The 12,809-nt window shown below is 50.3% G+C and overlaps 5 protein-coding genes across 5 annotated transcripts; 3 read left to right on the forward strand and 2 right to left on the reverse strand.

Annotated features, from left to right (window-relative positions):
- Positions 1-332: 332 nt before the first annotated feature.
- N7539_003363 (haloacid dehalogenase superfamily protein) lies at positions 333-1,334 on the reverse strand (the record flags this gene model as incomplete). The annotated part of the gene is made up of 3 exons (XM_056932965.1): positions 333-1,031; positions 1,098-1,257; positions 1,318-1,334. The coding sequence occupies 3 exons, from the start codon at positions 1,332-1,334 to the stop codon at positions 333-335; spliced, it is 876 nt and encodes a 291-aa protein (XP_056790506.1).
- Positions 1,335-2,931: 1,597 nt separating this feature from the next.
- N7539_003364 (MFS transporter) lies at positions 2,932-4,746 on the forward strand (the record flags this gene model as incomplete). The annotated part of the gene is made up of 5 exons (XM_056932966.1): positions 2,932-3,057; positions 3,148-3,168; positions 3,251-3,308; positions 3,397-3,456; positions 3,524-4,746. 5 exons carry the CDS (start codon positions 2,932-2,934, stop codon positions 4,744-4,746), a joined length of 1,488 nt encoding a protein of 495 aa, XP_056790507.1.
- Positions 4,747-6,139: 1,393 nt separating this feature from the next.
- Positions 6,140-7,096, forward strand: N7539_003365 (uncharacterized protein; the record flags this gene model as incomplete). The annotated part of the gene is made up of 1 exon (XM_056932967.1): positions 6,140-7,096. One exon carries the CDS (start codon positions 6,140-6,142, stop codon positions 7,094-7,096), a length of 957 nt encoding a protein of 318 aa, XP_056790508.1.
- A 446-nt stretch (positions 7,097-7,542) lies between these two features.
- Positions 7,543-8,975, reverse strand: N7539_003366 (serine/threonine-protein phosphatase; the record flags this gene model as incomplete). Its single annotated transcript, XM_056932968.1, has 6 exons — positions 7,543-7,615; positions 7,682-7,754; positions 7,833-8,366; positions 8,510-8,615; positions 8,708-8,749; positions 8,814-8,975. The coding sequence occupies 6 exons, from the start codon at positions 8,973-8,975 to the stop codon at positions 7,543-7,545; spliced, it is 990 nt and encodes a 329-aa protein (XP_056790509.1).
- Positions 8,976-11,503: 2,528 nt separating this feature from the next.
- N7539_003367 (uncharacterized protein) lies at positions 11,504-12,503 on the forward strand (the record flags this gene model as incomplete). Its single annotated transcript, XM_056932969.1, has 2 exons — positions 11,504-11,755; positions 11,853-12,503. 2 exons carry the CDS (start codon positions 11,504-11,506, stop codon positions 12,501-12,503), a joined length of 903 nt encoding a protein of 300 aa, XP_056790510.1.
- Between the last annotated feature and the right edge of the window lie 306 nt (positions 12,504-12,809).

Here is a 12,809-nt window from a genome sequence, read left to right on the forward strand (position 1 = left end):
CGATGTTGAGATCTTCACCTGGTCAGTCACCAGCCAAGCATGCATGTCGGTCTTGAACAACAAGGGTGGTGAAGCAGCCTCTTTGACCCAAGGATTTGTTACATCACTTGACAGCGCAATCTACGAGGCTACTCAGGGGAGTCTCCGACCTGCCAGTTTGGGTCCTTGTCTTGAAAACCGTTCTTTTCCAATGAATCAAGCATACGCATGTCGAATAGCTGCGCCGTAACGATTGACGACTGAAGTGCAATTGGGGAATATTGCAGTGCCAATTGATCAGATACGTACGATGACGTATTTCCTCTATCCCGGGCCCAGGGGGCCATGTCTACTTAGGGAATGCGAATGCCATATTTCTCGTAGGGGAAGTTTTCCAAGGTGGCGACAAGCTCAGCCCAGCCATCACCAATCTCTCCAGGGACGCCCGCGCTAGGGACACCTCCCGTCTGCAGATTGTCGGCCCCCGTTTCAAGGTTGGCGGTTGCGTCCTCCTTGTGCTGTCCAGTGCGACCAGCGAGGACCTCTTCTTCGCGGCCCCGATAAGCCTCCAGGAGACCCGGGTGCGGACACCAAATAACTTGCATGCCGGCACGGCGACCAGCCTCGACGCCGGGAACTGCGTCCTCAAAGACAAGACATTCGGCTGGGGTGATCTCGGTTTCGCCTTTGCTACGCAGCTCGGCGTTGATGGTCTCCAGTGCCAGCAGGTAGATATCAGGCAATGGTTTGCCTCGACCTTTACCGATGCGAGGATCATCTCCAAGTACACGGTGCCTTTGGGGGAACGCAGAGAAGAGGTCAGACAGATGATCTGACTTGAGCTTGAAGTTCCGGGCATTGGACGAGGTGGCCAGAGCAATGTAGACCGGCTGGTCGGTGGACTGCGTGGACACCAGGGTGGACAGGAGATCGGGAACCCCTGGTAAGGGCTGACACAGAGGGAAATATTTCTCCTGTAAGCCTGCTTGCATATGCACCGTCTGTTCCGGCGTAATGGGGAGTTGAGCCCATTCGTGGAAGATCTTGCTTGCCTGTAGAGACGATGTAAGCGTTTACTTTGATCATGCAAGATCGTCGGGTCAGATTGATGCACATACTTCCGGACCCGGTCGTCCCTGCAACTGTGCCTTGACCGACCAAGGCAGGTTGGGCTTGCCATATCTCTGGAGCACCTCGTTCGTGATCTGCGTGTATCGGTCCTCTGAGTCAATCAAAAGACCGTCCATGTCGAACAGACAGGCTCGAATGCGAGGGGCTCTGTTGGTGATGTTAGTGCTTCGTTGAAGCCCGAGTCCATCATCAGATAATTTTCCTTACTCTCTTATGGCAGCCATGATGAAACCACACTATGCAGTATGTACAACTCTATATACACAATAACGATCGACCTGGAAGACTTGGTGGTGGCCTTCGCTGCGGCCCATCAGATGTTTCCTTTGCGATAAGATCGCGGGGGGCTGCTTATCGCCGGTCCCGTGATTCCGCGCTTCAGCTCAAGTTGAGGCTCTTGTGGGGGAAGCTCCCACTGTCCAGCATTCAGACTTCAATTCAGACAGACTGGACGTCACGGTGGTGAATCACTACATAAGGTCCACATGTACTTAGCACTAGAGACTGCTGGAATTAAAGTTACTTGCGTGCACGAAGAACCAAACCAGCTTCTTCCCGTCCGTTTTTTGACTACCACTACCTAAATCTCTCTCTGTGTCTTCCGGTTTCACACCTAGTATATACTCTGCCGATCCCTCTCGCCGATCCTCCCAGCCGTCGTTGTTCATGGTTCACCCACTGATGTAGTTTATTTTACAACTTCTAACCTTCACATGGGATGTAGAGCTCTGCACTCATTGGAAACTTCGGGCAGTATCTAGAGTGATACACAGCAAAGGTCTGCCAAAGACCAAAGGTCATCATTTCCTGACCTCTTTACCGAGTCGGCTGATTTGGTCTCCTACCTCCAAATAGATGATCTCGAACCCTTCCATCCCTGATCCATATCAACCTTACCACAGGCGACCTCGCGGTGGGCGCGGTGGGGTCCATGTCTTCGAGGTATGGTCCAGACGCAAGAAAGCCAGGCAGAAACCTAGATCTGTGCAGAGAGCTAGGCACAGAAGCTGCGCAAACTGCACACAATTGTGGGTTCCATGAAGCTTCCCGCCTTGGTCCGAGCTAGGGACAATCCACCCGACTGAGGCCGTAAGGTAGGAACGCCACGATCTTATGAAATTGGTAGCTTTCTGCAGGCTCAGCGTTGGACGTCGACGAGCGAGTATATACAAGATCGATGTACTGGAAGTGGGTCGATTATGAGGACTCCAGGACTGGCCTGACGGCCTCACATTGTTCCACTCTCCCTGCTCCGGCTTGAATCATGAAGGAACCTGCAAAGAAATAGAGCATAAAGCGTATATGATTCTTGAAAGATACGACTATGGGAGGATCGGCGATCACGGCTGACGTTCGGCAGGTCGTTCATACTTCAGAGGACCGACTCGGTACATTGTACAGTCACAAGTACCTCGTACTTGACTCACGAGTCAGTGTCAATAGTAGTATTAGGTACCCACTACCCATCTCACTCCCACCGCGCGCGGAGCCCGCGGGACCCGAACGCCAGAACTGACAATGTTCCAACCCTCTCCACTTACATACTGAACAGGAGGCTCGATTCTTCCTTCATCTGATGAGGCCTCAGTTAAATAATAGACAATCCCCCTGTCTTTACGGATAGTCTAAGCCAAATGGTTGAATCCAAGTCCCCGTTATTGGTCTACTTCTTTTTCTTCATCCACTTGGCCTGAGTCTCAGATTTGATTGTTTATGTTGCACCAAATTGCTCTCTAGCAGCCCTGCTTCTTAAGTGACGTCGCCCGCAGCCCGGCTCTGTCAATTTCCGCAAACTTGAACCGCCCCCCTCGCACGGCTAGCATGGGATCATGGTCCAAGACGTTGGGGTTTCTCAAAGGTGGACAGGAGACCAAGCGGCCTAGATTGTTAGAAATTAGATCGGCCCGATGGTTCATTCTATTCACTGTGTCTTTTGCAGTATGCACGGTAAGTATCAAGAGAAAAAGGAGTGACCTCAATAACCAAGATTTGAACCACACCAGACTGGAGCATATCCCGGCTGACTTTCTGCCACAGGATATTTTCATGTATGGACTGGTATGTCAACAAGCACATGCACCCGCCTGGACTCCAGTATATTTGATCAGGACATTGGTTGACTCAGGCATGTATCCTTCAGATAGTGCCCGTGACTCCCACGGCCTTGCTGGAAAGGGCTGGGATCTCGTCCAATAATGGTTCGTGGATCAATCAATTCCCCAATTACTCGATCAAAATTCTCTGAAATTGAGAGAATTCGAGCTGACCTCCATCATCTCTTGTTAGTTCAAACCTGGACGTCTGTTTTGCTCGCTCTATACTCGGCGGCGCTGCTCGGCTTCTCTCGTATGCTCTCCCACCCCCGCGTCTCTACTGACACTCTCAGAACGCTCGCTGAAATTTTTATCCTCAGCGGTGATCGGCTACCTGGCTGACCGGGCTGGATCCCGTCGTTGGCCATTACTTCTTGGGCTGGTGCTCTTAGCGGGTGCAACAGCATTGCTCTGTATCGGCACCAATATCGCTCTGTGGATTGTAGGTCGTTTGCTCCAAGGTGCCGCAGCCGCTGTGGTTTGGACTGTCGGGATTGCTCTCCTGGTAGACACTGTCGGAAAAGACGGGCTGGGTCAAGCGATCGGCACCGTGTCCATGTCCCTGAGTATCGGTACAGTTGCCGGTCCCTTGCTCGGAGGTGTGCTCTACCAACATGGCGGATACTACTCCGTCTTTGGGCTCGCTTTTGGGTTGATCGGCATCGACATTTTCCTACGACTGGTTTTGATCGAGCAGAAGCTCGCTGCTCGATGGCTGACCTCCGAGTCAAGCCCACCGGTGCCCATGCCAAATGATTTTGAAAAGGAATCGCTGCAGGACCCGTCGGTTTCTCCCTCGGCTGCGCATACCACTCCATCCGACAACGATGAAGTCAAGTCGACTCGAAGCAAGAATCCTTTTTCCCAGACTAAAACGCTCTTGAGCTCCCCTCGTCTCGTTTGCGCTCTTTGGGGCTACTTTATCGTCTCCCTGGTCCTGACTTCCTTTGACAGCGTCCTGCCACTCTTTGTCGAAGAGACATTTGGCTGGCAACAGACCGCCCAAGGACTTATCTTTCTTCCTCTCATGATCCCCAACGTGACCGATCCAATCACCGGATACATCATTGATCGATACCCGGCCTCAGCTCGTTACCTCGCCAGCGGGGCGTTCCTCTGTTCTACCCCCGTTGCAGTCCTGCTGCGACTGGTCGCTGAGAATTCAATGCATGACAAAATCATTCTCTGCACCTTACTAGCTCTCCTTGGCTTGTGCCTGTCGATTGCGATGCCTCCCTTGGTCACAGAGGTCTTCTTCGCGGTGAAGGAGAAGGAAGATGAATCTCCTGAGAGCTTTGGCCGCGGAGGTGCCACAGCCCTAGCCTTTGGCATCTCTAATATGGGCTTCGCTGCAGGGAGTCTCATCGGGCCATTCTTTGCCGGGTTCATTCGTCAAAGTGCGGGCTGGGGTGCCATGGGTTGGGCCATGGGAACCATTACCGGTGTTTCGGCAGTTCCACTCTTACTATTCATTGGCGGTTGGATTGGCAAAAAGCGAGTGTCGCCATCTGAAGACGATTCTGAACGATCCTCGCAGCACTAGCTTGTCGATGATGGCCTGCTGACACTTACACTCGCAAATGGCTTTCATCGATTTGTCACAGCAGACATAGCTGGCCGTGTCAGGCACCATCTTCTAGCACCCTTCTCCTGGTGGATCTGCATTGACCAGTTCCTGTACAGACTACATAATAAATACATAGTACATACCTAGTTAGTCGCCGTATATGGCACTCACAATCTCAATCTCAACTCTGACGCTTAGCATTCCGTCTGTGGTAGAAGAGCAAATTGACCATGCGAGTGTGTGGAGCAAGAAAGAGTCTATGCAGAGTTCGAATTCAATCTCATAAGCGTGATAGGGCTGATTTTGAATCCAACAGCCTTCCTCTCGCTGACCTGAATGTTGACAACTTGAAACAATCGGCAACTTGGTGAGAGCGAGAGACAATCCGACAGATGAATCTTAGCTCTTCAACTGTGCTGCAGTGCGGCTCCGAAAAGCGGTGTCGGAGAATCGGCGTCTCGGCCTCCGACCGCACCGACCAACTCAAAGACGAGATCGTCCGTTGCCCCGAAACGATCTTCATCAATCCACCCTGATGAAAGGGTTGCTCAGTCGTTATCGGCCTTGGGAACGGCTCGACGGAAAATTCTTACGATTAAGGGTCGAATGTGATGGTGACCTAGATATGAAGCATCTTACCTCGCTCCTGATAGATCTATCGTATTCTTGGGAGCTGCAACCCGACCGTAGCAGCGGAACAAGCTCTCAGTCAAGCTCTCAGAGTTGTGGTGGAAGCTCCCTCACCTGAGCCTGCAAATTACCCCAAGGGAGGTAAGGTCGTCTCACAATCAAAGATCTTAGTCTGTTCTGGACTTTCGACCAACCGTGCTCCCAAGATTTGAAGCGAGCAATCTCGCGATCTGATTTGTCTAGACATTCAAGATCTGCATCATGGGTGGGCCAGGTTCAAGGAGAAGAGCTGTCTCCCTCCACGGACTTTGTTCAGAATCGGTGGCTTACCCTCGGCCTCCGCGACATTCGAGTTCCGACAGCCCTGCACCATCCTGGACCATGAATGAGCCGCTGCAAAGTATATGAGACAGATTTCCTCGATAACGCTCAAATGGAGATTAAAAGTATCGAGATTTTAATAGGGGCCATGGACCCTTGGCCGAGTACCCCCAACCGCGTTCTATTGCAATCAAAAACACTTTAAACAACACGCCGACAACAGATCGGTTCGAGTTTGTGACGGTGACGACAATTGCGACAATATAATCAGATTTCTTGAAGGGGGAGCGAAAAAAGGCACTAGCTGTCCGCAACAATCACAATTCGACCTGGTCGTACAGCATCAGCTTAAAGATTCCTCCGCTCTGTTTTCGTGAAACACTCGAAATCCATCCATCCTCTGGATACTTTGAAGAGAATGGGAGGACCTTATGCCCCAACTGTCGCCCAGCTGGGTGGCCTACCAACGGTCGACGTCGACGTGCCTATTTGCGCCATTCTGGTCGTCGCATTCCTCAGCTTGGGGATATGCCACATGGTCATCCTTCGTCGTAATTTGGCCAGGGGTCACAAATTCATCCCATCCGGTGCAACATTCGGGTTTTGCATGTCTCGCATCGTGGCCAATGTCATGCGCATCGTCTGGGCCTGCTATCCGCAGAATATCCGAGTCGCGATCGCTTCTCAAATCTTCGTCGCTGCTGGAGTGTTGATCCTCTTTATCTTGAACTTGCTCTTTGCGCAACGCATGTTACGAGCCGCTTTCCCTGCTCTGGGCTGGTCCCGCCCGGTCTCTTGGGGGTACAAGGTGCTCTATATCCTGGTCTTCCTTAGCATCGTCATGTTGATCACCGTCATCGTGCAGAGCATGTACACACCCAATCCGAACACGCATCGGATCGACCGCGACATCCAACTCTACGGGGTGACCTTTTTCGCCATCGTCTCCTTCTTACCTCTACCCATGGTGACGATGGTGTATCTCTTCGCAGATGAGAAAAAGGTCGCCTCGTTTGGGCAGGGCTCCTGGCGAGCCAAGGCGTTGGTGATTCTCATCGCCGGAACCCTACTGTGTCTCGGCGCGTCCTATCGCGCTGGAACGACCTGGATGAAACCACAACCCATCAATATGCCCCCGGCCTACATGCACAAGGCTTGCTTCTTCATCTTTGACTTTGTGCTTGATTTAGTCGTCGTGATCATCTTTCTCTTCGCTCGGGTCGACCGACGGTTCTATGTTCCTGATGGTAGCTCGAAGCTGCGCCACTACCGTAGTGATCTCCCCAACGAGAAGGCGCAGTTGCAAAGTGAAAATGAGCAAGCGTGTGAGACACGGCTTGTAAAGGCCAACTCGGAAGAAGGGCAGGTGGTATAGAAAGATTTCGAGTGGATAGGTGGCTTCAACTCTTTCCAACTGTGTATACATACTTGCGACCCAATACTATCTCCCCGTCTTGATGCAGAATCTGAGTTTGCTGGATCGACCTCCTGGTTCAAGCACATATGCATGACCGATCCACTATTAGCCTATAGATCATCATCCTGATTGACCTCTGCCGTGCATCTTTCGATGCATTTTCAGCGTTGCTTGCCCCTGACGGCTCTTGCCATGGAGACTTTGTAAGATTACGACTAAGACTTGAGGCTGCTTTCATTACAGCGCTATGTTCACAACGAGAGGTCTTTTTTATTTTCATAATTGGTATCAACAGACGTCTAGGCACACCGTGCCGGATTAGATTGGCAGAGGAAGCCTGGTTGGAATGCATTTTTCTCCCTTTGCTAACCCAGTAGCCTTGAGAAGAACGGGGATAGAATCTATCACAGGAAATAATCGGGCGTGCGTCTCGACACCATTGGTTCGCCGGCTCGAGGGCAGGGGTCAAACTGTAGACTAAGCGTACCGTGTTAGCTTAAATTCCCGCTCGTAAATGACACGAGAAGGTCCAGATAAACTCACAATGTGTACTTCAGATGCTCATCAATCTCCATGATCGCAGCCTGGTTACCACAGCGGTAACAGTAGTTGGGCGCTAGAGGGAAATTCCACAAGTTAGCATCCAATAAACAGAGATGACCAAAGGGAGTTCCCCGTGGCATTCTGAACATACCTGAGAAGATCGTCACCACGTTGCGATCCTGCGACCAATTGTATCCCTCCATTACCAATTGATGAGCTCGCGCCACCAGAGTCAAGCCGTTATTGTGATTGAATGCTTCAGAGATATCCTGTCCGAATGTGTATCCTGCACCACGAGGGGAGATCCCCCATCCACATCGATCATCGGGGTCACTCCACAGCAAATCACACATGGGACCCTCATGAGGCACCTCTTGAATACGGTCCAGGGACCGAATGTTGTCCAAGGTGTCGATGGACGGACTCAGACCACCGTGAAGACAGAAGATCTGGTTTTCTATGAGAGCGGTAAGGGGAAGGTAGTCGAAGAGGTCGGTGAAATATTTCCAGACATTAGCATTGCCGTACTTGCGCAGGCATTCGTCATAGAATCCGTAGACTTGAGTGATCTGGCGAGACTCGTGATTACCACGCAGGATCGTAATGCGTTGGGGATAGCGAATCTTGAGGCAGACCAGGAGAGTCACAGTCTCCACGGAGTAATATCCACGATCAACGTAGTCACCTGTCACGAGTTGAATAAAGATAGAATGTCAGAGCTCAATGAATCTTTCTTGAGATGGGGTAAGTGGCAGATGAACCAGTGCCGTGGGCAGAATCGGCTTGGCCATCCACCCACTACTAGAGCGAGGTTGAATGAGAACTTACCCATGAAGAGGTAGTTTGTGTCAGGATTAGGACCGCCAATACGAAACAGTTCCATGAGATCATGGAACTGACCGTGTATGTCACCGCAAACCGTGACGGGGCATTTCTGTAAGGTTGGGATTGTCAGCGGCGCCCTGGACAAAGTCTGGCATGCATTTATTCGTCCCCCGGCCGAGGGCTTGTCGAGGGTGATCATACCACTGGCTGCACGTTTGACTCTTCCTGCAAAACTTCTCTGGCCTATATGACGGTGGCAATTAGATCAATTGTCTGATGCTTGACTGTCGTTGGTGGGTAAACGCACCCGATCGCACAGCCGCCGCACATCTTCCTCCGCAAGTTGCTTGCACGTCATCAAGCTTTCAATCCAACCATCCAGGGTGGGTATGGAACCAGGGTCACTGGTTGGCGACAGACGATGAGGCTCAGGTGAGCGCGCGGTATCAATCTCCATGTTGTTGTCCATGGTGGGCACTGCTGGCGTTGACAATGAAGGAGGGGCCAGCTGAGGAGGGGAGGAGGGGCGGTCTCGTGAGAGGTAGACACCAAGTATGTGTCCAGGGGTTGGTGACGACAAGGGTGGAGATTCGAGAAATTCGATATTCGTAGAGACTGGAACAGAAGCAGGGTACTCTGACTTCCAACTCCAGAATTAGAGATGAATCAGGCAAAAATTGGGCGAGGGAAAGACGGGGATAGGAAAGGGAGAAAGAGTTGAGAGATTGCGGGAAGGTCAGGCAGGTTTGGCAATTTGGAGGTTCTGGAGTTTACGCCACAGAGTGCAGATTGTGGCGGTACGTGTAGTTGCACCGCCACGTTAGGGAAGATCTAAACAACACGCTTCAGTCACGTCCACATCAGTTTATGGCTTGTTGATCGTCTCAGTCGGTGTGTTGACACCGTCTAATGACTGAGTCATTTCAGAAACGGCGTCAAGCTAGGATGGTCGATGACTATGCTAAAGATACAATTTTTGTTGCACCTCCTTCAGATGGACAGACATCCTTTCAGTGCTTGAAAGTTCAGTGTCTTGTCAGCCTGGCAGAAATTCCGAGGCTCAAGTTCAGGTGAATACAATACAGAACTACAAATCAGGTACAGTAGCCGCGTCATTTCTCGGATGTTTGTTCAAAGTTTGCAACTTTAGAAATCAACCTTAGCTTTGCACCCAATGCAGAACTTAGGAAGCGGATGTTTCCATTCGTTCTGTCGGTCGACATGCTCGCTTCTGAAAGATGGTGTGATGATTCCTCTAGGTACCCAGGTCTCAGAGCTAGGCGATGCTACACATTCAGATCGTGACCATAGTCACATCCATCAGCTCAGATTTGACATTTAAATTTCTGGTCACTTCCCTGAGCAATGTCGAAGATACATGCCCGCGTGTCGAGCCGAGCAGACATGGAAATAGAATATGTTGTGGTAAGGTGCCCACCAGCCCCGGAGGTAGCTCGTCATTGACTGCCGACTTGATGACGTTCACTGGACAGTTGAGATGAGTTAGATTCTCATATGGACGGGGACGAGGTAAGGGGATATACGGTGTTAAACAATTGAAAGTACCTTAATTCACAGGAGTCCTCCCTGGGACAGGTATAAACTCACTTGCGTATCCTGCAGAAAAGGCTCAAATTCTAGACAATAACTATCACCCTATATTACCTAGTATGAAATATGTTGGTTGAGGCCTCCTCCCTTTGCTAAGCTGTTGACCCTCTGAACAATGGATGGCCCATACTGCTTCAGCTTATTTTAAACTTTCCGCTTGCGCTTCTTATCTGATTGTTTCTTCAAGCTAGATCTAACGATGAGCATGTGGAGGCGAAAAAAGGTGTGGTCATCACTTGTCTGCCAAGTGATTATCTGTAGCTCGAGCTAAAGAGATTACCTTTCCCATTATACAGAGCTGGTCCCCATATAAACCAGAAGAAGATGGGTCCTTGGTCCTTACGTACCAATCTTTATCCACCTAGAAGAGCTTGCCTTTGCCCTTATACCTAGGTCCAGAACTCACACTGGGCTTTTTAGAGCTTTAGAGAGAAATGTGAGCAATTATATGATGAGAGAATCTCATGATACCAATGATGAGATACAGCTATAGTGGTAGGTGTAGCTGCAGAATGGGAGAGATAGCTGAGGGTGAAACTCTCTGTGGAGGGAAGGCTCTATGATCGATGTAGGCTATGGACTGCGGTGAGTCGGCAGAATCACATGCCATGCAAACACCTGAGTCTGAGATTCAATAATGTATCTGCTGCAGTCAGATATAACAAGCTACCTTATCAAAGAATCAACTTGGGTGCAGGTAAGCGAGCTGCTTACCTTGGATGTTCCCTTGCGAGGACGGGAGCCTATTGTCTCCCGAGGAAGCTTCCAGCCCTGTGAATTGACCGAGTTCAGGGTTCCGCCCGTGCGCAAACTCCGGCTAGAAAACATCAATGATTCAATGCTAATACCGAGCCAAGACTCGACGTCAGCTTTCGGGCTTTCGGACCTTTTGCGGCTCGGCTTACGGTCGAAGTGGACGGACGGACGTCCGAGACGATTATTGATTAATGGGAATCCAGCGGGGTCTACCCTGAGCCGGTGGACACCCTTCCTTCTCATGGTCATCAATAGAGAACACTGCTTCACTCTGTGCTACTGGATTCTATGGTCTATACAATAGTTTGAAACCTAACCCGACTAGATTGATCATCGAGCAGCATGTATAGAATGTCCGTGCATGTAGCTTCTTTTTAGCGAAGGATGGTTCAGGATGACATGACCAGAAAGATTGTATAAGTATGAGCTCACTTCCACTATCCAGCTCATCATCCATGTCAACTCAGATCACCATTATCCAAAAGATCTTCGGTTCTATTGAGTCTGTCCTCTTACCAGTTCACTTGAACTCTTCGACCGTATACTCATACAACGGTCATCTACTTCGATAATTATCTTCGAGTAACTCTGGTGTACACCATACAGTCATAGTTCCTCACAACAACAACAATGGCTTTCATTCTCGTCACGGGTGCGACCGGTAAACAAGGTGGTGCTTTAATTCAAAAGCTCATCCAGAAGAATGCTCCCTTCCAAATCCTCGCGGTCACACGCAATCCTAAGTCCGCGGGAGCACAGAAACTGTTGGCACAATCGGACAAGATCAAACTTGTACAAGGGGACATGGATCGTCCCAGTGAACTCTTCAAGAATGCGCAGGCCAAGGCTACTGATCCGATTTGGGGTGTCTTTAGTGTTCAGGTATGTAGTATACACCTTGCGAGCTTTGGGCTACCATCTATGGTGTCAAAGTGTAGTACTCAGAGATCCTTCACTAAACTCAGCACCAATAATGCAGGTTGTCATGGGACAAAAGGTCCCGGAAGATGTTCAAGGCAAGAACCTAGTCGATGAAGCGCTCAAGCACGGTGTCAAGCACTTTGTCTACGCCTCCGTTGATCGCCACGGCGCTCAGTCCATCGAAAATCCAACCAACATTCCCCACTTCGAACATAAACATATCATCGAAAAGCATCTGATGGAGAAGACCCAAAACGGCCAGATGGACTGGACGATCTTGCGCCCGACCGCGTTCTATGATAACCTCACCCCGGACTTCATGGGCAGGGTCTTTGCGACCGCGTTTAAGAACTCATTGCGGGGCAAACCGCTCCAGATGGTGGGATGCAGTGATATCGGTACAATCGGCGCCGAGATCTTCATGAATGCGGAAGAATACAAGGGCCAGGCGATCTCCTTGGCGGGTGACGAGTTGACATTTGATCAGTTCGCGCAGATCTTCAAGGATCAGACTGGAAAGACCATCCCGACCACCTTTGGGTTTGTAGTCTCTGCGATCATGACGCTAGTCAAAGACTTTGGATACATGTTCCAATGGTTCCATGATGTGGGATTTGCGGCGGACATCCAGGAGGTGAAGAAGATACATCCGGGTCTCAAGGACTTTGCGACTTGGTTGAAGACTGAAAGTCACTTTGAAACGTCCTGAACTACGACTCTAACGCTCATACACGAGCATCCTGAATAACTACAACTTTGTCATTCTTGGCGCAAAAATTGACAGCCCGATGGAATTCATTTCTTTTAGAAACGTATTGCTGACAAGTCCGAATGTAGATAGTTGGCCGAAGGTGAGGTAACGTGCCTCGGCCGGGTCGCTTCCATTCATAGTCATAACATAATAGTTGCAGGTTTTGAGATAGTTCATCGGCTCCGCACTTCGTTGCCCAACGTGGATCATCACGGTTCATGAAAGTCATCAGTTTGGACCGCTACCTTTCAGTCCTCTTACTCT

The sequence above is a fragment of the Penicillium diatomitis genome (assembly GCF_028827545.1).
Source record: "Penicillium diatomitis strain IBT 30728 chromosome Unknown utg000004l_segment0_segment0, whole genome shotgun sequence".
NCBI lineage: Eukaryota > Fungi > Ascomycota > Eurotiomycetes > Eurotiales > Aspergillaceae > Penicillium > Penicillium diatomitis.